This window comes from Alligator mississippiensis, chromosome 2 (assembly GCF_030867095.1).
Source record: "Alligator mississippiensis isolate rAllMis1 chromosome 2, rAllMis1, whole genome shotgun sequence".
Classification (NCBI taxonomy): Eukaryota; Metazoa; Chordata; order Crocodylia; family Alligatoridae; genus Alligator; species Alligator mississippiensis.
In genome coordinates this window covers 21,646,914-21,670,914 of record NC_081825.1, presented here as the reverse complement: position 1 = coordinate 21,670,914, position 24,001 = coordinate 21,646,914, and the positions used below count along the sequence as shown (strand labels likewise).

The following is a 24,001-nucleotide window of genomic DNA, read 5'->3' as shown; positions in this document are numbered from 1 at the left end:
GTCAGGGTACTACCCTCTGCCACCTTCGTGGTCATGCTATTTCCTCTGCCAGATGACAATAAACTGATGTGCTGCCTATATAGAAATGCTGCTGCCCCTCTCAGGCAGCTGGCTTTAAAGTTTGGATAATGCAGGGATCAAAGGGGGTGCAACTTCACTACTGTACCTTTCTCTTCCCCTCTCCCCCCACACTCCCTATACCACCTTGGATCAAGTTCTGCTGTCTTCTTTTAAAGACCAGCTGAATGAGGAAGTGAGAGTGAGCTCACCTTTTATAACAGTTCAGTGATTAAGGCACTCACCCAGGACACAGGAGAGTCAGGATTCAATACCCTCCCTTGTCTAAGAGTGTTCATACCCTCCCACCTCTTCCGACTCGCAGGGGACTGACAGAACCACCAGCCCACGTTGGAGATGGACCACTGGAAATAAAAGAATTCAAGATTCACTGAGCCAGAGAGACAGAGGAAGGGAGAACCTGGCTATAACTGAGTGATTAGGATAGGCATTGGTGCCAGAGAGAGTCCTGGCCCCACCCCCTGCTCCGGTGACTGTTAATTTATGTTATCCAATGACTAGTTTATGTAAATTGTGTAAACAGTCTTTGGAGCAGGAACTGAAATAGTAACAATTGATGCCCATGTGGCAGAACAGACCCTAGGGCAACCATGGCAACCCCTAGGGACACCCTAATTCTGCCTTCACTCCCAGTCCTCTATATAACCTCCCCTGTTCATTTTTCCTGCCATGCCTTGATGTTCCTATGATATTGATTGGGAGGCTGTCCCTGAGTCCGAGTGTGCTCTCACTGTCATCTACCAATCTCTTAGGGTCTGTGGGTCCTCAGCTCACTAACTGAAATATACTCAGCTCCCTGTGAGTGTCTCTCTCTGCCCCAGCAGACCTCCTGGTGCCTGGCTGGTACTGTGAGCTGGTGGTCACCACCTGTGGCCCAAATGGCCCTTTTTTAAGCCTTAGGGCTCTCAATCATGTCCCGCTTCTGTCCCCAGTAGAAATGCCCATGTCTCACAGATGTCACTCTGTCACCATTTTACCTTCCTGAATAGGCTTTGGCCTTCTTAGCACCAACTGGGTCCAAAGCAACTTCTGTCTAAAGAGAGAGCTAGCCATGGATCTTTATCTCCTATTGTATACAGACAATAACAATTAAGTGTGGTACAGTATTGTGGCTCAACGTTATATAAAATCTGTGTGGAAACCTTGACACTATTCAGTTAACTACCTCTTTCATTGTTTCTAGCTATGTGTTCAATAAATACTTCTAGTTCCTTGTCTTTGAAGCTGTCAGAAGAACACTACCTTTTTCTTCACAAATGAATTCTTCATAAGAAATTCTACTGTGAAGGTTTACTGTTTCTGTGAGGTATAGAGGAAGGGCAGCTAACAGCGGAAGATCTACATGTCTAAGATGATGAGGAAAATATTTCTGTGCCTTTAAAAAGCATAACTGTTTGAAGAAAATCTGGAAAAGCAGAGGCAAACCAAAGCCTGCTTTATAATCCTGCCCAGCTGTAATGGAGGGAAACAGGACCAGCTTGCAGTTCAGTGAGAAGAGTCCAAACAAAAGGGCCTATAAGTACATAAGGGGTGTGCGTCAGGAACTGGAAGAACATCTGTTCACCAGGGCACTCCAAGGAAAGACAAGATCTAACAGTCAAAAACTTCGGGAAACCCGTTTTAGGCTTGACATAAGAAAAAACATCTTTACCATCCGAGTCCCCAGAGCCTGGAATAGACTTCCCCCTGAAGTGGTGCAAGCACCTACTCTGGACACTTTTAAGAAACACTTGGATGCCTATCTTGCTGGGATAATTTAACCCCAGCTGTCTTCCTGCCCCTTGGGCAGGGGGTTGGACACAATGATCTTACGAGGTTTCTTCCAGCCCTAATGTCTATGAAATCTATGAAAATCTATTAAAAGAGCTTGGGAGCCCTGGGTTCAAGTCCCTGCTTTACCACAGAGGTCCTTGGTGACCTTCAACACATAGGCTTGGCTTCTGATCTATAAAATGTGGATGTCTCCCATTTGTTTTGAGGATAAATACATTAAAGATCGTGAGGTGCTCAGGTCTTCAGTGCTAAAGGTCATATGAGCATCAGAACTAGGGACCCCAAAAACAGACACTTCTTTTGCAGAAGCCAGTCCTTGGCACATCACATGAAATTAATGTATTCCTCTAAAAGCACAAGATACTGTTCCTTCCTCCAAATGGCAAAGTAGTTGCCTTGTGTCAATTGTCTGTATGGAAAAAATAGTCAAGCAACACTGACAGATTTGTTTGATATGGTTTAATTTGCCCCCTGCTAGACATTTAGAATATTGTTTAACCCCATAAATCATCAAATGACACAAAATAGCATGAAGGAAACTCAGCATGCAATGCTTACCTTTAGTGCTCTTATGGCAGGGCTTTCAATTGAGAATCATTAAACTCATGGCTTTAACTTGTCAAGACTGTTTCTTGTGTGCACACAAGAGCACCACTCCTGAAGACACTTTGGCTATAAACAGATATCACTCTTGTCCTGGGAAAAAGCATTTTGTCCCAGGATAATACAGATGTACATGTCCATTGTCCTGCTTCAATTCCCTCTGACATATACCAAGTAAATGCATTACACCTTTTCCCAATGCTAGAGTGATGGGCAAATGGCAAGCTTTGCTTTTTAACAGTGATTTATACATTTAAAAGTCTTAAGTGTAACAGTATAGCATTATTTAACATCTTAATGTCTTATTACATATGGTTATGTTTATATATAATATATACATATTATATCTTATTTATCAGCTGCTGTAAATTGGCATAGACAGCCTCCATGGAGGTACACCAGTATAGACTGGTAAAGGATCAACCCCATTGTATTCTCATTGAAAACTAAATGACCAAAAGACCTTATTCTGTGTAATCCACATCCTTTCCCATACCATGTCCAAGTTCAAGTACAAGATCCTCAGAATAGGGCACTTGTCTGTTTGCTTGTCTGCAAAGCAACTTCCACATCTCCCATACAGAAAATAAATCACCATAATCTAAGAACAGTGGGCGTGTCCACACAAAATGTTTAATGCACAGAAAACTAATTCTGCTGCGCATCAGTGCAGCTGGCAAAAACCATGCTAATGTGTAGTAGACTTAGTCATAATGTACATTAACAGCACAAAAAAAACTCATTCATCTGCACAAAGTGTAGTAGCACCAATTATGGCACATTAAGTCAGTACCTGTTCCTACAGGTAATAAACTTAATGCCCCGTAATACCGCACATTAATGAATGTGTGTACATACTGAATAAGCAAATGCTATACATCATCAGGCAACCACATTTTTCTAGAGGCCTGTTGTTAAAGTCCTTAATTACTTGCCTTACCTATTTGCTTTCTAGCTGCAGAGGCACAATAGCCCCAGGTCCTGTCACGATCATAGTTGTGTGTAGTTGAACACCTGAAAGAACAGAAAGTGCTTTAAACAACATATGGGATCAGTTGAAACAAGAATGTCCTTCAAACCTGATCAGCACGAACTAATAACACATACTTTTCCATTTATTTTAATTTCAGCTGTAGCAAGAACAATAACAGGTGTAATCTGCAGAATGGATTTGTAAAAATAGCCCATGTTTGTGATCTACTATTATTATTTATTATTTATTATTATTAGCAACTATCTGTAAAAAAAATACTACAGAAAAAGATGGCTATGTTAAAATTGCAGTGCCCCACCTCTTTTCAGTTAAAGATAAATTGAGAAAGAGATGTGGATCTGAACTGAGATCCAAAAAATTCCTCCAGCAAAACCAGGAAAACTCTGATTTGATTTTCCTGATATTTCTGAGGTAAAAAAAGGACATAACTAAAAGTCTAGGGAAAAAGTAGGTCTCCCTTTATTCCTTGTAAAGGAATCGGAACCTAACACATTTTTGCTTTTCGTAGGTCACCTTTAATAAACTGGGGGACCAGAAAAGATGCCTAACAAAGGGACTTTCCCTTGATTTCTGTGGCAAATGTGTCTTATTTCCTGTTCCTTAATAGTATTTCTAGTTTTTAGTTTGCCTGACAAAAATAATTATAAATGAGGAAATAAACTGCACAAGGGTGATTTCCAGTTAACCTCAAACCTTTGCATCATGATAGTCCTGTTCACTGGAGCTCAGCACAGGATTCCTGATGAAGTCAGAAGGACTACATAAGAAACCAAGATTTGCCCGAAAGAAACATAAGACTAGAAGAAGATTTGTAGGTCTTCAAATCCTGTCTTCTGCATTCATGGGCAAAAATTGTCCATAAGTATCCACAGGATCATTCACTCTTCCCATACTACAGCCACAAAGTAGCTTATGAAATATTTTTTTTAAACTACAATGTGTTACAGATAAAGTTCAAGGAAGACCTTTAATGACATACCATTTGTTAGATTAATCTAGCATTAGATGATCATAGGTAGGGACCTACTTAGTTTGCAATTTCACAGAAACTGCAAAATTGGGTATTGTCTGTGAAATCCGTGGAGTCAAAAAAAAAACCTTACTAAAAATAAGATGCTGGCTCCCCAGTGGGAGCCAGTGGTCATCAAGGTCACTGCCATCCAGCCTTGCAACCCACCAGAGGTGAGGAGAGGGGTAAAGGAGAGTAGCCAAGATGGTGGCCAACCCTCCCCCGCCCGGCCACTGCTCATCACTGATTGGTTGAGAGGGCTGCCCATTGTATGGCCCCACACCTTTCAGCCAATCATCAGTGAGCAGCGGGACTGCACAATGGATGGTCCTCTCAGCCAATCAGCAATGAAGAATGGAGCCAGTGGGGCTCCTTGGCCAATCAGCAGTGAAGGGTGAGATTGCTGAGACTTGGGTAGATCCCTAGTCACAGGAAGAGAACCACATCTTACACCAGAGAGAAAGGCAATAAAGCTCATGGTCCCTTCCAGTCTGATTAAAGGAAAAAAAAAATGCTGACTGTAAATCTGGCAGCTGGTTTAACCCCTAGTGCCTGAGCAAAACCTCACCCCAAGTACCTGAGAGTCTTCCAAGTGCTGGCTCATATAGCAACAGGAGGGCAATAAATCCCTTCCAGCCCCACGTGGTAATAGAAGATAGGCATAGCTATTCCTAGATTACCCCTGACCATTGCTTGTCCAACCTCTTTTTGAGCACCTCCAATGATGGAAATTCCACAGCTGCCCTGGGCAGGCTATTCCATTGCCTCACTGGTCAATCAATGACATTTTTCCTGATACCCAATCTAAATCTACTTTTCTGTAGCTTCAAGCCATTGGTTCGCTTTCTGCTCTCTGCAGCAAGAGAAACAATGTGTTCTCCCTTTTCTTTATAGCAGCTCTTCAGATATTTGAAGACTGCTATCATGTCTGCTCTTAAATGCCTTTTCCACAAGCTGAACATGCCTATTTCCTTCAGCCTCTCCTCATAGGACTTGCTTTCCAAGCCCTTTAACACTTTTGCTGCCCAGCTCTGGACATTCTCTAACTGGTCCATGTCCTTTTTAAAATGTGGAGCCCAAAATTGCACAGTATTGGTGCTGCATAAAAAGGCACCATCACCTCCCGTGTCTTGCACCTAGTGCTTCTATTGATGCAGCCCAAGACTGCATTCACCCTACATCACAATGCAGACTACACTGAGTTTGTGATCCACCAAGACTCCTAGATCCTTCTTCATCGTGCTGATGTCTAGCCAGGTGTCACCCATTTGTACTTGTGTTTTTGATTATTCTTCCCGAGTTGTGGCACCTTGCATTTGTCTGCACTGACCTCCATCTTGTTAGGTCCAACCCAGCTTTCCAATCTGTCAAGAGCCTTCTGAATTGCGTTCCTATCCTCCAACATGTTCACAATCTTTCTCAGTTTGCTCAAGAAGCTTTGCCAGCAGCCAGTTTGCCAGCATCCAAATCATTAATAAACACAAACAGCACTGGGCCCAGGACAGACTTCTGTGGGAGTCATAGAATTAGGGTTGGAAGGGACCTCAGGAGGTCCCTGGGAACCTCCTGCCATCCTGACATGGATCCATTTATAATTACCCTTCGCTTTCGGCTGTCTAGCCATTTGTCTGTCTACCTTGTAGCAGTCTTGTCCAGCCCACGTTTCTCCAATTTGTTTATGAGAAGGTCGTGTTAGCACCTTTGCCCTCAATTCTACTGAGACTAGCAGAACAGCTACTCCACTTGTCTGTCTGTATTCACATCTTGTCTCTGACCTTTAACCTAGCTTGTAACCTGAGAGCGAGGCCTTTTTCTGATTATCTGCACACTGCCTTGTGTAATGGCCATGACACTTCTGTCAGAAAAATACTGGTGATGGTAGCAGACTTGATTATAAAGCTCACTCTATTGAGTCTATATATAACACAGCCTGTTATTTGTGCCCACTTGCAGGACCAAAAAGGAGTCTTGACAGATAGTGTGAGGGATGGTACTTAAAGGCCCTGAATATGAAACGTGGCTAACTACCTCTTTCTAATTGATATGATACAGTAAGAAAGAGAAGCCAGCCAAGGGAGCAATAACAAGCCCAATAATTCTAATGGTACACAGTATTTAAAGGGGGAGGGTTAATATTAAAGGTGTTTAGCATCTATCTACTAAACAGGACAGATTTGAAAGATTTTTACATTTGTGGTTTTATTCCAATGAGCCTATAAAATTTGGTTATTTAAAGTAATTGCGCAAAACATTTGTGTAGCTCTGTTATCTTTAGCTAGCTGTTCAGAGCCTTTTGCATTACACAACATTACAAGCTAGTCAGAGTAATGTTGCTTTTTTAAGTGCAGTGTTGCTTTATTAAGCCAGGAATCATCCAGTTGAGAAACTGTAGACTCTTCTTTTCCTCTCATTACTGACATACGTCAGTCTGAGACTTTTCTGAAACAATGTTATCAGCACTACACTATTGGTGACAACTTCAAACTTAATGCTCAATTTAAGTCTCATGTTACAACTGTGGAACAATCATAGACTTTAAGAAAAAACGTCATCCAACTACAATTATAAACCATGAAGAAACTCTCATTAATGTCATTTTAAGACCCAATCTAAAGCCCAGTTTTGGAATCTTATTTCAGTGAGTTTTGGATCAGATACTTTTTAAAAAAAATGTTTTTAGTTCTGCTTTGAATTTTACTATAAGTTTGGGACTTTGGGCTGTGAGGCCAGAACAGCTCCCATTGATGTCTGTTTTATTATTTGTATTCATAGATTTATAGATGTTTGGGTCAGAAGGGACCTCAGTAGATCATTGAGTCCGACCCCCTGCCCTGGGCAGGAAAGAGTGCTGGGGTCAGATGAACCCAGCCAGGTGCATGTTTAGCTTCACCTTAAAGACCTCCAAGGTAGGGGAGAGCGCCACCTCCCTTGGAAACCCATTCCAGATTCTGGCAACCCTAACTGTGAAGAAGTTCTTCCTGATGTCTAAACTGAATCTGCTCTCTGTCAGTCTGTGGCCATTGTTCCTAGTTACTCCAAGGGGAGCCCTGGTTAACAGAGCATCTCCTATTCCTTGCTGCGCCTCGCTAATGAATTTGTAGGCAGCCACAAGATCACCTCTCAGTCTTTTCTTGTGGAGGCTGAAGCAATTCAGGTCCCTCAATACTGGTAGCACCACTCATCTTTCCTGCCAGCTATTAGAATCGGAAAGCTTTGGGAACAGGCAAAGTATCTCAAATGCTTTAAAAGAAGAGAATGTTCCTAACTCACCTCTTTTACTTTGTCAAGTGAAATAGAAGAACTGAGGTTGAGTTTTAGCTGTTGTGCAAGGACAGGCCACCAACACCTCCTATGACAGGCCCTGGAAAAAGATGCTACTGCCAAAAGGACCAGAGTCCTCCTCCTGTCCGCCTCCCCAGCTGTCAACAGTGTCCCTTGGAATTTGTTATTCTACACTCACTGGCAATCACAGTCAAGGATGATTGTCTTCCATCACTGTCACATCTGTTGGTCCAAAGATGCCTGACAAAGCCTATCTGGGATCAACAGCCTCTGCTACAGCTCAAGCACATGTTTCTGTGTGGGATGGGTATCTCAAATGTCTTGATTCAGTCTGTGACATGCTGTTTCTGCCACTTCCACTTTTCCACCTCCTGTTTTCATCATAAGGTTTAAAAGTACTGAGATCCTTGCACCAGACTCTTTCTTCATTTGGGGCAGTCCTGAGGGATAGTCTCCCATGAGTTGATATCAATGTTACATTTTTCAAGTTGGCCTTGAGGACATCCTTGAAGTGCTTTCTCTGCCTGCCTCTGGAGAGTATGCCTTGACTGAGTCTGGAGAATAAAACTTGCTTTGGGAGTCTGGAGTCAGACAACCAGATGATGTGGCTGGCCACTGGTGATGTGTAAGGGGTGCACGCAGTTGCACGTGCACCCCCTGAACGTGGCGGTGCACCCCCTATGAAAAGGCACCACTGACACTGCCAGTGGTGCCTGCAAGCGGTCACCACTCACCACCACCACCCTCACCATGCCCCCCACAGCTGCTGGGGGCATGCGGCGTTCATATGGCTGGCCCAGCAAAGTTGATGTTGGATGATCATTGCCTCAATGTTCATGGTGTTTGCTTGCAAGAGGAAGCTAATGTCAGTGTGCCCGTCTTCCCACTGGATTCAAAGCATCTTCCGCAAGCAGCATGCTGGTACTTTGGGGGGTCGAACCTGATGATCTGTTTAGGTCCCTTCCGACCCTAAGTACTAAGTACTTCTCCAGCAATTTGAGGTCTCTGCTGTACATTGCCCATGTCTCAGTTCCATGCAGCAAGGTAGGGATCACACCTGCTTGATAAACCATGAGCTTGATTTATTCTACACTCATCCTGTGCTGTTTAGCAACTATTGCTAAAGAATACACAAGGCAGCTCTCTTGTTCATTTTGCAGTCCTAATTTTCTGGCACCAGGATATCTGAAAGTAAGTGCCAGGTATTTTAGCTGAGGAGAAGAGTAAATGTTGACCAAAAGGTCAGAGCCTGCAGTGAAACAGATGAGCCTTGTCAAAATGAGGCAGCTTCAGCTATTCCCCTATGAATATACTTTGGTTAATCTGTGAGGTTCAAAATCTACCTTTCCTTCTTCCTGTCTTATCCCCCAACCTGTAAATTGTTCTTTAAAATAGAAAGCACAACTGAAAATTGTCTCAGGTCTATGCTAACGACACACTGGGAGCATCTACACATGCACTTACATCATATTAAATTTAGCGGGTTTAGGCCAGTATCTACACATGCAGGCATTAAAGCGCAGTAACAGTGTGTGTGGACTGATTTGGGATTAAAGTTAGTCCCAAGTCGGTCCACATACCCAGCGCTACTGCACAGTAAAGCATCTACAAGTATGTTATTGCGCAGTTGCTAAGTTGTGTAAGTTGGTTACAAGTCTGTGTAAGTCACCAATTTATTGTGCAAGTTGCCATTTTTACTGCAACATATTTACTGACCTACAGACGCCACCCAAACTCAGAGCAATTTTCTGTTACTGCACAGTAAATGTGCATGTGTAGATGCACCCACAGAGAATTACATCTATAATTAGAAATCCTCCTGAACGTGAAATTAAATCAAATGCATCTGAAGGTCAGTTTCCAATGGCTTCTGCTCATTTGGATGTGGGATTTCAGCAAGAAATCACTCTTATTCCAATCATTCTATTGGGATATTTCTGAAGAATCTTGACACTTTCATTGACACTTTCCCTATCAGGTATTTCAGTGCTGTTGAAAGACATCAGAAGTGATTTCCAAGCTCAGCTTGCCCATTGCCTAGTATATGTTGCCTATCCTACATTAGCTCAAAAGGCGAAGAAACATGATGCAGAACATAAAAAGAATCACTTGTCAAAGATAAAATCAAAGGACTTAATCTGGCATTCCACTACACACACATTTAAACATGTCAGATCTACCTACACCTTTACATCAGCCATTTACAAATCATTTAATGAGCTAACGAATGCAAAACATTGGTTATATCACTAATGTCATATCATTAGTGCCAATGCATTAGTGATATGACATATCACCTGTGTCACTGCATTAGTGTCATATCACTAATAGCCCCGTACTTTCCATTTCAATCGCTCTGTTTTATTTCTTGTACCTGCTGCATTTGGGAGTAAACTTAGGCTGTCTCTTCCCTGTATTTATATACTTTAACACAGTGGGGGCCTTCTCTGACAAGGACTTCCCAAAGCTATTATAACATAAATAATGATGAACATTTATAACAACTTCCACATGCATGGAAGGGGAGAATTTGGCTAAAAGGAAGGAATCCAGATTAAATTATATAGTTAAATAAACCATCATCTAAAGTTCAGTGATAGCACATCCCTTCTTAGTACTGCACTGTCCAAGATAAACCTGGTGGCAGTCTCAAAAGTTTAAAATTCATACAGGAATCAGGAATGTTTATCTAAAAGAATGGTCTGGCTTTACTGCAGTAACCTGAGTTCTTACCCATGCAAAATTCAACTGCTTTTTTCACCAGGAATTCTGCCTAGTGCATTACAGATCATTATCCTCTGATTCCTTCTCTGTCCAGAGGTTTACTAAAAGAGAACTCAAGGAACTGTCAATGACCTGAATGGGAATTCCCATGATTGAATCAAGGAAAGAAGACGACCTGTGATACGTGGGTATTCGCCATTACTTTGTGCCTTTCTTATGCCTGGAGACAATAATATAATCCCCATCACTTTCTCTATACATGGTCTGATAGTGTCATGGGAGTTGATACTGCATCTCTACTCAGCCCTGGCTAGGCCTGATCTGGAGTAGTGTGTGCGTAATTCTGGTCTCGACATTTTAAAAAGGACTTGGAGAAGTTAAAGAATGTCCAGAGTCAGGCAACAAAGAAGAAAAAGGGCCTGGAAAGTAAGTCCTACAAAGAGAAGCTGAAGGAAGTAGGCATGTTCATGTTGCTGAAAAGGCATTTAAGAGGGAACATGATAGCAGTTTTCAAATATTTGAACAGCTGCCAAAAAGGAGGAGGAAAGCACCCTTGCTACTGAGACGAGGATGCCAACCAGTGGTTTGAAGTTGCAGCAAAGTAGGTTAGATTGGACATCTAGAAAAACATCTTCGCTGTTAGAACAGTGAGGCAGTGAAATAAGTGTGGACTCGCTGTCACTGGAGGTATTCAAGAAGGAGATTGGACAGCCACTGGCTGGGGATGATTTGGTGTAGCTATGCCTATATTCTATGATGGGTATTTCCCATGCTAGTTACCTCAACCTCCTCTTTCTGTTACATGTGTCTGGGCATTTTTAAGCCTTCCTCAGAGACATTGGGTGTTGACTACAGCCAAGGCTGCAGACTTTGACCAGGGTTTGCCAATGTTCCTGCTGGGGCCAAAGCTGGAGGTTCCTGGCTAGAGGGTCTTGTCCCTCCATTCAGGGTCAGAATGATCACCATATTTGAAGTCAGGAAGGAATTTTACCCCATAGGCTGATAGATATGAACTGTGGGATTTTTTGCCTTACTCTGTAGCAGGGGGCATGGTCTTCTACTGAGGATCTCTTGAGCATATATTAACAACATATCACAGAAGCACTACAGTGGCTGCTGTGATTCTCCTGCTTTACCTATGACAGGTTAGGGTGTTAGGTCTGTGTGTTTTCCGGGTTGACAAAATCCTTATGTAGAGTTTAGATTAGGACTTGCATGGGATGGTTTGGATAGGGATGATCCTGCTTCAGGCAGGGAGTTGGACTAGATAACTTCTGGAGGTCCCTTCCAGCCCTACTTCTCTATGATTCTATGATCTAACATCCAATGACATCAGAGGGAGTCATTCTGTTGACTTCATTGATGTTACAGCAAGTCCCCAAGGTTTAAGTCTGGATTGGATTGGATTAGCTCATTCAAAATAAATGCTCTAACAGCAAACATTCACTGTTATTTGAACAGGAACCTGAATATTTCTAGCCTTACCATTTCTTTAGAGAAAACAGATTTGATAGACATGAATGGTACATCCTCCCAGCATACCGAAAGGGAAACTTACACAGCTTTCCATCCTCAGTAAACACTGAAATACAATAGTAAATATACAATTAGATGCTGACAAGATAGTTACTTGTGTATCAGTCATGCTAAATAAAAGGGAAAATTCATCAGCTATTTCAATAGCACTGGCACCCCCCACTTAGCGCTCTTAATTGGTTCCAGAAAAACCAAGTGTTAAGCAGAACCGCACTAAGCGAAACCTATTTCCCCATAAGATTTAATGTAAATAAAAATAATTCGTTACTGCCACTTCTCACTGCTTCTGCCACCACTTCAGCCACGTGCCAGCCCAGGCCCTGCACTCCTGCCACCCCGCCCTGGGCCCCACCAGCTCTGGCTCCTGGCACTGGTGCTGGCCTCATGCACACAGCTGTGTGCCCACTCACCATTCCTCTTCACTGCCTCCTCTGCCACCCCACCCGCACACTCAGCACTATAGCAAAACTAGCTGAGTGGAATGAGATATGTATTTAAAATGAGCGCTATAGCGAAACAGTGCTCAGCAAAACGGCATTAAGCAGGGGTTGCCTGTACATTAAATCCTATTTGTTGTGAACTCTGGTATAGTAAGAGAGAACTGAAATCTCATTTACAGACTATTGCCCTATAGCTGAAACTACAGAATTAAAATAAGTCTTAGCAACAGACTAAAGAACTCTTCATTTCAGCTCAGTGCATATAGCAATTTCAAGAACAGCAAACCATAATTAATAATAATGATATATATTCATACTATAAAGGTGACTTCTGAAATTACCTACTTGAGTTCTGCAGCACATTATAAATACCCTTTCAAGTGTCAGTTTGCACACGCATAACTAGACATAAATAGTAAAGGGATGAGAGAACTGTTAAGGTTAGGGAAGATAGTCCATGTGAGGCAGATGTTGTGGAGACTGTCATCACTTTTTGAATAAATGTGAGTTTATAAGTGGAGAGTGTCACAACCCAAGGGTGTGATTTTTGTTTGTCTGTGCTTCAGCACTGCTAAATTATTTCCCGCCACTTGTAGCTTTCTTTGCAGGGTGCATTTCTTCGTTGCAACATAGAAATGCACGTTGCAAGGAGTTCCCACCATTTGTATTCAGATTCGTGCCCCACTATTGGTCAGTTCTAAATTATTCCTACGTGGCGGCTAGCGATTGGCTTGCTAGCCATATAAGAGGCTTGAGTGGTTTCCACCCAAGTTGGAGATCTCCGGAGGATAACCCTGCAAGGGGGGACTCTGTAATCATCTTGAGGAGAACTCTAGGCACACTGCGGAGCCTATCGGACCCAACGCGTGTGCCTTAGAGCTGGCTATAGAGGTCTGATCAACCTCTGGCCTCTCCCTGTCGCCAAACGATCCCTCGACGAACCCCTTCCCTGCGCGCAAGTTCCACGGAGCCTAGCAAACTTCGTGAGAGTGAATCCAGAGCTCTACCCGGGTCCGAGTCCTTGAAACTGGGACTTAAGCGAAGCTTTTCCTGGAAGTCTTTCCAGCCTACACCGCGACCATCTACGGTGTAAGTAAACAATCTTAAACACCACTAAGCGTCCGTGCCTAATTCTAGCGTGCCGCCTGTCTTCCCCGACCCACATGTCCGGGCTGCTGGCCACAGCCCGCCGCATGAAAAAACCCCCAAGGGCCTCGGACTGCTCCCGGCCCACACATGGTGATGAGGATGGGATCAGGGGAAGGCACGCTGGAGCTAGAATTAGTTAAGAACTGCCCTTGGCGCAGTGGAAAACACCAAGTAGAAAGCTTTATGGAACTGGAGGCTCATATCGCTTACCACCAGGCAGGCGGGACGAGTGAGAGGTTTATCAGTGGACATCTTTCACTGAAGGGAGAAGAGGGAGCTTCCGAAGACGGAGCCCCGAAAGAGAGGGAAGTGTATTTTCACCCCGCGGCATTCGGGTGTACAATGGGTGATGAGCGGGTCCTGTTCAGGCCCCTCAACACTGTGTCCCTCGCCAGAGTCAACCCGGTGGGCGAAGTAAACCTGACCCTCACCCGGGAGTGTGCCCGTTGCCTAAGACGGGCTCGGGAGAGTGAGGAACCGGTGCCAATCGACCGGTTCGCCCCCTTTATGCTGGCATCTAGATTAAGGGGTCACGAGCTTCCATCCGAGCTCCGCAAAGATCTGGAGACGGAGGAACGCGCCGTGGATTAGAGGGTGGCCCCACAATACGACAAGGGGGGAGTGTTAACTGCAACTTTTCGCACTGTAACCGATCTAATGCAGAAGAATTTAAGTTTGAAAGCCCAGCTGCGTATGGCCATTCGAGCAGTCAAAGAAGCGGCTGCGAAAGAGAATCCTGAAACGCCACGACAAGATGGCGCCGAGCAAGAGGGAGACCGTGTGGAAGAACCAGAAGAGAAGGGTGGAGCTTCGGAGGAACACGCAAGAGTTCGGTCAGCAATTCCACCCACCGACACAGCGTCGTTTCCGGCAACCCCGCCCACCGATGCAGCGTTGCTTTCGATGACCCCGCCTTCATGTCGACGGAAGGGAGAATCGAGCGGAGGATTGCATCCGCCCCTCCTGCCTGAAGCAATAACAGCAGCAGTGACTCCTGCAGCAGTAGTTCAGCCTGTAACAACAACTAACCAAGTTGCTACTGCCTACTATGCTCGCACCAGAACTGAATTGCAAGATTTATGCAGAGAATCAAGAATCCAACCTGAAGAAACTCTAGCTGCGTGGTTGGGATGTTTGGTCGTGGAACTTGGATCCGACCTGCTGAACCAGGACAAAGCAAGCTTCTTGGTCAGACAAGCTTCATGGAGTAGAGGACATGTCACTGACATCGACATGGTAGCAGTTAACGTTCACTGGCCTATTCCACTGCCAGCGCTTGTTGCAGGACTGATCGGTCAGAAAGACCACACGTGGCATGACGGACGGCCAGAACATACTGGCGCAGAGCAACTCATGCTAGCGATCATCAGAGTCTCGTACTGTGCCTGGAACCCCAGAGCATGTGCGCTGGGACTGACATCACTCCAGTGAATAAGACCATGGCCTCACCATCATCTATGAGACCCTGGAACCGTTCCAGTGACCGTTCACAGCATAGATAGTTGTCTTGAGGTTTATGGGCGAAAGAACATCGTCATCCTCCAGATTCTGCTTAACCCAATGGTAAACCAACCCGTGAGTAACCTCCTTCGTCAGTTGTCCCAACTGCGTATCCTGATGGAGCCAAGATTATCCGGTGATCGGGAACGTCGACACCCGACCGAGATTCAAGGCACAAGACACCGCGAATCTGATCTTCCATCATTGCCACAGAGAACACCAGAGGAGTGATACATGTTTGGATTCCTCCTACAGCGTTCTGGACTCAATAAAGGGCAACTTTGTATTTTAGGGGACACAGGCCAATGGCAACTGGCCTATGAGTTAGGTTTCCGTTACCTAGAAGAATTAGACGACGGCTCCTCGACGATTTCATCTAGTTGAGTGTGCAAGAGAGGGTAGTTCAAAGTAGCAAACACCTGTATTATATGTTTTAGAATTAATAGTATAGTTCCATAAAAATTTTGTGAATATTTTGAGATACGTTAACTTATTTTTTAAGAGTTTTGTTTACAGATCCGGAATTCAGAGTGCGTGGTAAAGAGAAGCCCCAAGAAGGATAACGTCATCGAAAGAAGTGAGGGCCTGATGCGCGACTTCTCTATGATGCCCACTGAAGCCCTGATCATGCAGTTCTTTGTTATGAATCTAAATATGTGTATATGTATTTGTGCTGGTTATTATTTGATTCGATCCTTAGAGGACGAACTTCTTATGTTAAATAATTTTATGTTTACCAGCTTAGTTCAACAACCCGTGGTAAGAGCTCTTGATTACCCGAGTGACGAGCGTGCAGCATAATTTAGCTGTGCCTTCAGCAAGGGGGGATGTCACAACCCAAGGGTGTGATTTTTCTTTGTGTGCACTTCGGCACTGCTAAATTATTTCCCGCCACTTGTAGCTTTCTTTGCAGGGTGCATTTCTTCGTTGCAACACAGAAATGCACGTTGCAAGGACTTCCCGCCATTTGTATTCAGATTCGTGCCCCACTATCGGTCAGTTCTAAATTATTCCTACGTGGCGGCTAGCGATTGGCTTGCTAGCCGTATAAGAGGTTTGAGTGGTTTCCGCCCAAGTTGGAGATCTCCGGAGGATAACCCTGCAAGGGGGGACTCTGTAAACATCTTGAGGAGAACTCTAGGTGCGCTGCGGAGACTATCGGACCCAACGCGTGTGCCTTAGAGCTGGCTATAGAGGTCTGATCAACCTCTGGCCTCTCCCCGTCGCCGAACGATCCCTCAACGAACCCCTTCCCTGCACACAAGTTCCACGGAGCCTAGCAAACTTCGTGTGAGTGAATCCAGAGCTCTACCCGGGTCCGAGTCCTTGAAACTGGGACTTAAGCGAAGCTTTTCCTGGAAGTCTTTCCAGCCTACACCGCGACCATCTACGGTGTAAGTAAACAATCTTAAACACCACTAAGCGTCCGTGCCTAATTCTAGCGTGCCGCCTGCCTTCCCCGACCCGGCGTGTCCGGGCGGCTGGCCACAGCCCACCGCGTGAAAAACCCCCCGAGGGCCTCGGACTGCTCCCGGCCCGCACAGAGAGAAATGGACTGAGAGGGGTGTCTGGCAGGGGTAAATTCTACATGCCCCAAATGAATGTTATAATAACCCATAGAGGGATGGTTGGATTCCTAATAGGCAGGCAGTTTCTAAACAGAAATACTGCTCAGGATGTGGCTTGAGGAGGAAGGAGGATGGCAATAAAAAAAAAGACCTTGAACACAATCTTCTATTATTATGAGTTTGAAAAAAGGGTATGAGCTTAAAGTAAGCCACATCTTTGTACACAACAAACAGGTAGGACACACACCTTATTTCAGACCCCTGCGTGACATCCAATTATCCTTTCTTGCTAGTTTATTCCTATCTTTTAATTATGACTAGCACTCCTGGAGGGCTTGTGTACACATACTTGCAGCATCCATTAGTCATCAAAGCAAAAAGTCAAGACTGATCCTGTCAAGAGGTGCTGTATTCATCCGTTCTCATTTATGAAAACAGCTCCTGCTGGAGTCCACTGCTTTCCTGACTGAGGAGTTTCATAAACGACAAATACTGCTGAAATAACTCCTCTCCACTGTAAATCATAGCAGCCAGGTGGATAAAGCAGGGACAGGACACTGCATAACAGCAGAGGCTGTTTGGGAGGGCATATTTTGACCAGGGTCACCAAAACATGCTCTTACAAAAAATAAAATCTACACTAGGATCTGTAACGTCCACATAAAGTGACACCAAGGGTGGTTTTAAGGCCTCATTAGAATAAGCCTGATAAAGCAAGTCACATGAAATTCAAACCATCCCAAGTGCTGAGAGGACTGAAGGGAATTCAATCCGTCTCACGGGTGTTCACAGTTCGGCAGGAATATTAAAGCAGCTCTGTAGATCAGGAAGCACGTCCCAGCTCCTAACAAAATGATTCAGTAAAAGCCGTATTTCCACATTTTACATCTACTCTGCAAGCTTATTTAACTATTGATTTTGACACAAAATCAGACTTGCTGTAAGGTTACAGAGAACAGATGGACATTTGGTTATACTGTCTAACAGAACGGATTTCATACCTTGGGGGGGAAAGAATTCCTCCTCTGAGCCTCTTCCTTCCACAGAACTGTGGTTCTACAAAGAAAGATAACAGGGATTGGGAATGCACGAATTCATTGCATAAAACACTCCATAAATGCACATGCACGTTCAAAGGGAAACTCCCACGGTTGTGTGAGATGTTGAAAGGGGATAAACAAACATTGGCTGCTGAAAGGTCACTGCTGGCTTATCCCCCAAAAAACAAAGCCTGAGAATGGAGAAAATCAGCTTTATTTTATCTCTGCTACCTAGGGACAACACATCTTCCTATTTTCCGTGGTGAGGAACATGCTATTTGGAGCTAATTCATAGTTATAAATAAGGAGCCAACCTTTGACTGTACACACACTGTAACAGAGTTTTCCATTAAATGAGTTGCAAGGGAATCTCTACTGTATTTGGGTTCACAAGAAGTGAACAGTGATGAAAATAAGTAAGTTAACTCCAGAATATTTTTACACCCGCATCCACACTTATTAGATATCACAATCAACATCAAGAATGATACCCTGTGAAGAACCATATATAAAAATCCACAAACCACCAAACTTCCCATCACAAAACCAGGAACCATTCCAAACACACCAAGAAAACCAGAAAATACTACCACATCTGTACCGTACAGAATACTTACCCACCTCTCCAATCTAAAACTGCCTTCACCCAACAAGGACTCCACTAGAAAAATAGATTACATCTTTAAATGAACCAGCTACATACCCAACAGAAAATTTCCACAATGCAAAAAGAACATACCCGGGGATGTGTGTTTGGTGGAGGTTTCCTTTCTGTGAAGAGCTGTTACTCTTGACACAGAAAATCATCGCACTACAGAAAGGAAATCCCCACAAACCACAAATCCCTGGGTGTCACATACCGTCACCCAGTAGAACCCACAAGAAAGATCATCAACTAGGTACAATCTACACTAAGAAAGTTCATAGGAGAGTATAGGTTCATAAGAAAGTACGACTAGAAGGGATCTCACAAGGTCATCTACTCCAGCCCCCTGTTCAAAGCAGGATCATACCTGATTAAACTAATCTCAGCCAAATGTCTATCTAACCTGGTCTTCAAAACTTCCAAGGATGGAGATTCCACTATGTCTCTAGGCTGCCTTTTCCAATGCTTGACCACCCTCATAGTCAGAAAGTTCCTCCTAATCTCCAACCTATATTTCCAACTAAAATCATATAATGAAAGAAATTTTCCCTGTCCCCTGTCCCCTTGGCTTTCAAGTAACCTCTTAATCTCATCATTGTGAGCAAACTTCTCCAGTGGCCAACAAATATCTTGCCAAAACACAACACACAAAACGTTCCCACTTACCGACACTGCTACTATGATCAATACATCACACAACAAAGTCATCAAAGCCAATGGATACTAACTGTGCTCATTCCAACACATGATATACTTCAACCAATCCATCAAATACCCTCACAAAAACCACATGGGCAAAATCAAACAACCAGTGGGCTCCAGAATGAACTCCCAAATAAAAATGATAAAGGACAGATGCATTCAATTCCTAGTGGGAGAACACTAGACAAACCCATGACTACATCTCCAACCTCACCATCCTTTTCCTCAAAGAAAACTTACCTCCAGAAGATTGGGCCTGGCAAGAGAAATTATAATTTTACTGGGCATCTGAAAACAGGGACTCAACAAAGTCAGCGGTTTCATGGCTTGTTACAACTGTCACCTCTACCTCTGCTAACTGCTCTTTGCCCCACAGGTAATAGCACTTCCCTTTCAAGTGCTAATCAAGTTAAACAACAGCATTTGTTCTAACTTGTATTTTCCTTGGACTGTGACTGCTTCTTTCTCAGGCTAAAAGTAGATTTTGCCATAGAAAGAGGATCAGCTGTTCTGGGATGTCCCCCAACCCAGCTGATACACTTCATTGGGCAAAACACATTGCCCATTGTCCCATCCATTGATGCTTCAGGGCAACAGGCAACATGTCCTCCTGGGGTCTGAGGGACCTAGTCCTGATCACCCCAGAAATTCCTGCAGGATACATCTCGGGGAGAGGGGGGCATCTCTGTAAATGGGGAAGCCGGGCTTAAGGGACACAATCCTGTGTGGGAATTCCCAGGGTGAGCAAGACTGTGCGCCTCAAGCCCCCAGGGTTCCTGTCCAAGGTGCCTGAAGAGTGCAGGCAGCTCTGGGCCTTCCCATGCTCTTGCACCATAAAGTAAGCTAATGTCTGAGGCTAATTGATGACACAAATTGATGCTGCCTTCATCACGGCCACAATCTGTGGCACCACAAGGGGTACAGACATCTGTTTCCTTGGCCTTTGTGCTGCCATAAGAATTTTTATGGCAGCACAAAGGCAATGAAAGGCGATTCCTGTTTCCATTCTCAGAGTTGCTGAAGGATGCTTCAAACCCCAAAGCCTTCTATATCTCCCATCTATACAAGTTGATCCAATACAATACATTATTTCACCTCAAATCTAATTTCTTTCCAGGCCTTTCCAACTTCAAAGTGGCCAGGGGAAACATGTCCCCCAGGCTGCATCAGTAGGGATGGTACATGGGGCTACAGGTCCCCAGACTGCACACCCCACTTGTAGGTGGCTACTCCCCCCCAGCTGCACTGTGTACACAGATGGGCACTCCCCCACCCCGCTGCATGCCATAGTCTCTCCCACTACACTGTACCCTGCCTCACCTTCACCTCCCGTGGGCTCCCAAGTGGTACTATGCTGCACGGGTGCTCCTAGGGTGTAAACATGCCACAAAAGCAGGGGAAGAGAGGAAGGGCACCAAGATCCTGGCTGCAACAGCAGCCAGAGCAACAGAGGCAATGGCAGTCAGGTAGGAACCTGAGGCCCACATGTTAACCCCTTGCAGGCCACAGGCAGCTTGTGGGCTGCCAGTTAGACAGCCTTGTTGCAGCATCCCAAGCCCATGATTCCACAGTAGTAGCACTTGCCACTAGAGCGTAAAAAGTCAGGATAGGTAAAACTCCACTCCCCCTCCCCACCTGCTCTCCAGGGGTTGGCAAAACCCCACTTCCTCCCTGCTCAGGGCACTGAGGGAGCTTGCTATGCTCTTGATTAAAATACAATTAAAATATGGAGATGCTATCAAGGGATGCAATACATAAGAAAGGGGCTGCAATGGATAGAGGGAAGAAAGAAATAAGATACCAACAATCATTCTACCATAAAGCAGCCTGAGGCCTTTCTATGTTACAAAGAGGAGCTTAGATGGATGTGAGGAAGAATCCAGTTCCACATTCTGGAGCCTCTGTCACAAGCCATCCTAAGGCCAGATGTAGCAACTAGAGACCCTGACCAGGATGAAAACCCCCTAGTTCTTGGGCAGTTTAGAAACACAGGAAGAGACGTTGCTTGCTTCAAAGTACTTACATCAAAAGATGCCTACCAGGAACCATGACTGAAGCACAAGTAAGCGTATCTAGCTAGCTTTAATGTAGCCAGCTCAAATAATGACAGTAGTTCAGTCATGGTGGCATGGGCTCCACTTGGGCAGGTTTCCTATGCTGAATTCCATGTCACCATCTGAAATCTGTTGGTGTTGATAACCAATCCAGGGCTGTTAAAGTTGGCTAGACACATACCAGTGCTACAGTGATATATCACATCTGAAATACCAGAACTGTACCATTTCAAACCCTAGCAGGAGAACTTTTGGTATGGCTCCATGAAGTTTGATGAATGAGTGTGACCCTTACAGCTGAAAACCTTAAAATCTGAGCACAGATTTTACAAGCTTAAAATCATGAGCACAAGTCTATGTGTGGCAAGTGTGCCCTCAGGAACAGTGCAATACATATTGACTGATCTATGTGCCGTTCCAGTCCACTACTGGATGAAAGGAATTCTGTACATACAAAAGTGGCAGAACTATTGACTGGACGTGAAAACTGATTTTCCAAAAGGTTGTTAAGTACACTCTCTGGCCGCTGACCAACCATTCTAAATCACAAGCAAATCACACTTACCATCCTAGCACAGCCACTGCCCAAAGTCAAAGCCAGGACAACCACAGTGAATGGAGTACAGGTTTTCATCTTTGCTTTCCTTTTCAAAAGGACCTCTTGCCTGAGAGCTGTAGTTTCCCAGGCACAGGGCTGAACTGTTTGGCTGCCCAATGGTCTGACCTGGGAGGTAAACCAGCCACACGCTTTCGCAAGAGACCCAGATATGCTGAATCTCCCAGTGGCCCATTTGACTGAAGAGTATTTTTGCTTTAAGTAATCAGAGCTGTTATCAATGTTAATCATTAAAAGCTTTGTGTACAGATGTGAATGCCATTTATCAAGATAGTTTTCAAAACCACAGGGACTGAAGAGCTTGCAAAGCCTGACCCTATGTGATGAATGCCCTTGGCTCCCCTTGAACTCAATGGACGTGTCTACACATGCATTCATATCAGCTTAAATTTACTGTGCACTAAGCGGGAATAGGCCAGCATCTACACATGTAGGTGTTAAAATATATTAATGCTGTGTGTGGCCTTTAGTCCCAAGTCAGTCCACACACACAGTGTTACTACACAGTAAGGCATCTACATGTGTGTTACTGTACAGTAACAAATTGGGTGTAAATTTGATACCTGTATGATGCAGGTATCAAATTTACATTCAAGTCAGTGTAAGTTGCCATATTTACTGTGCAATATGGGTGTGCACATGTAGATGCGTGCCCATACAGCGCAGTAATTTTGGTTACTGTGCAGTAAATGCGCATATGTAGACACACCCAATGCGTATCATACATTCAGCACATCCACAGGATTCAGTGCAACATTAGATATAATCAGAAAATCATTTGGAATGTAAGCATTTCCTCTTTTTTTTCCCTTGATATGTAATTATGAGCATGATACAGTAATTATGAAGAGCTCCAAACAAGCCACTCAGGAAACTACGTTATGTTGCAAAATATGGAACAGATCAATGCCAGTACCAAACACAAGAATTACTCATTAACAGATGGCTACCTGCCCAGGAGTTGCTTATAATAATGATGCTTGAGCAACAAGCTATAAAAATATATTTAAAAGGGAAAATATAACTTATTCTAATTAATCCAACACAGGGAATGGTAAATAACTCCATTCTGTAACCAACAAACTAAGGATGGGCCTACTCTAGGAGTGCTACTTTGGCATAGTTATAATGTTATATTAGACTGGAAATGTTCTCCCCAATAAAGTGCAGTGTTCACCTCCCAGCAAAATAAGCTATGCTGAGAAAAGCACAATTTGGTAATCTTTATGAAGGACTTTTGCTGCTTGGCTATCTCAGTCAGGAATCACAATTCATAGCATCCGTGACCAACAGATATGCTAACAAAAGGTTCAGCACATACTAAGCCTAAGGCCTGGTTTACATTAAAAATTTTACCAGCTTAGCTATGTTGGTTAGGAGTGAGAATGCTTACCCATGTAGATATAACAGTAACAGATGTTGTTTTGGGGCAGTTATACCAGCAAAATTGACCTTGCTGGTATTGCTTCCACTATATGGGAGTGGCAGTATACATTATCCCAAGATAATCCAAGCCAGGCAGGGCTGTCATAGAGCCCCAGCCAGCTGAAAAGGGCCCCATGGGGCCGGCCCTGGGGGCACTGCCCTTCCCAGCCTGCTGTGGCTGTGTGACAGCCCAGCCTGGCAACACGGGTGGCGGCTGGCTGGGGAGTGGGCTTCCCAGGCCAGCTTGGAGGCACCAGTGGGCCCCAAGCCTGGCAGCCACCACCATACCCCATCCCGCACAACCAGCTGCAGGCTGACCAGAGCCAGGGGGACTGTTCTGCCCCCCTCACCTCCACCTGCCGCTGCCACGGCTATGCCATGTCACTCTGGGTTTGGGGGGTGGGAAGTTTCAGTCCTATCATGCGTGGATGACCTCTACCTGACTCAAGAAGTCTATGGGCCAACGAGAAGTAAAGCGCTGCTCAACCTGGTACTGGCTACTGGGGATTATAGGCTCGGCTACCTAGTGATCGATGGGAAGCTGGGTGACAGCGACCATAAGCTGATCACCTTCACCATCTGCTGTAAAGCCAGCAAGTCAGTCAGCAACACAGAAGTCTTTGACTTAAGGAAAGCTGACTTTGACAAGCTCAGGAGGCTTGTCAGTGAGGCCCTAAGGGACCACGACCCCAGGGAGAAGGGAGTCCAGGAAGAATGGTTGCTCCTCAAAGGAGCAATCCTCAATGCACAAGCTAAGTCTATTCCATCTCAGAGGAAAGGCAGCAAGAGGGCACTGCAGCCCCCTTGGCTCTCCAGGGATCTAGCAGACCTCCTGAGGCTAAAAAGAAAGGCCTACAAAGGA

At 44.5% G+C, this 24,001-nt stretch overlaps 1 protein-coding gene across 1 annotated transcript in view; it reads right to left on the bottom strand.

Moving 5' to 3' along the window:
* HGFAC (HGF activator) overlaps positions 1–21,858 on the bottom strand; it is a 101,103-nt gene extending 79,245 nt beyond the window's left edge. The window contains exons 1-4 of the mRNA XM_006262648.4: positions 21,664–21,858; positions 17,658–17,712; positions 11,949–12,045; positions 3,395–3,468 (exon numbers count right to left, since the gene is read on the bottom strand). Coding sequence (XP_006262710.1) covers positions 3,395–3,468; positions 11,949–12,045; positions 17,658–17,712; positions 21,664–21,732 — 295 coding nt within the window. The 5' untranslated portion in view covers positions 21,733–21,858. The remainder of the gene's footprint in view (positions 1–3,394; positions 3,469–11,948; positions 12,046–17,657; positions 17,713–21,663) is intronic.
* Positions 21,859–24,001: the final 2,143 nt, after the last annotated feature.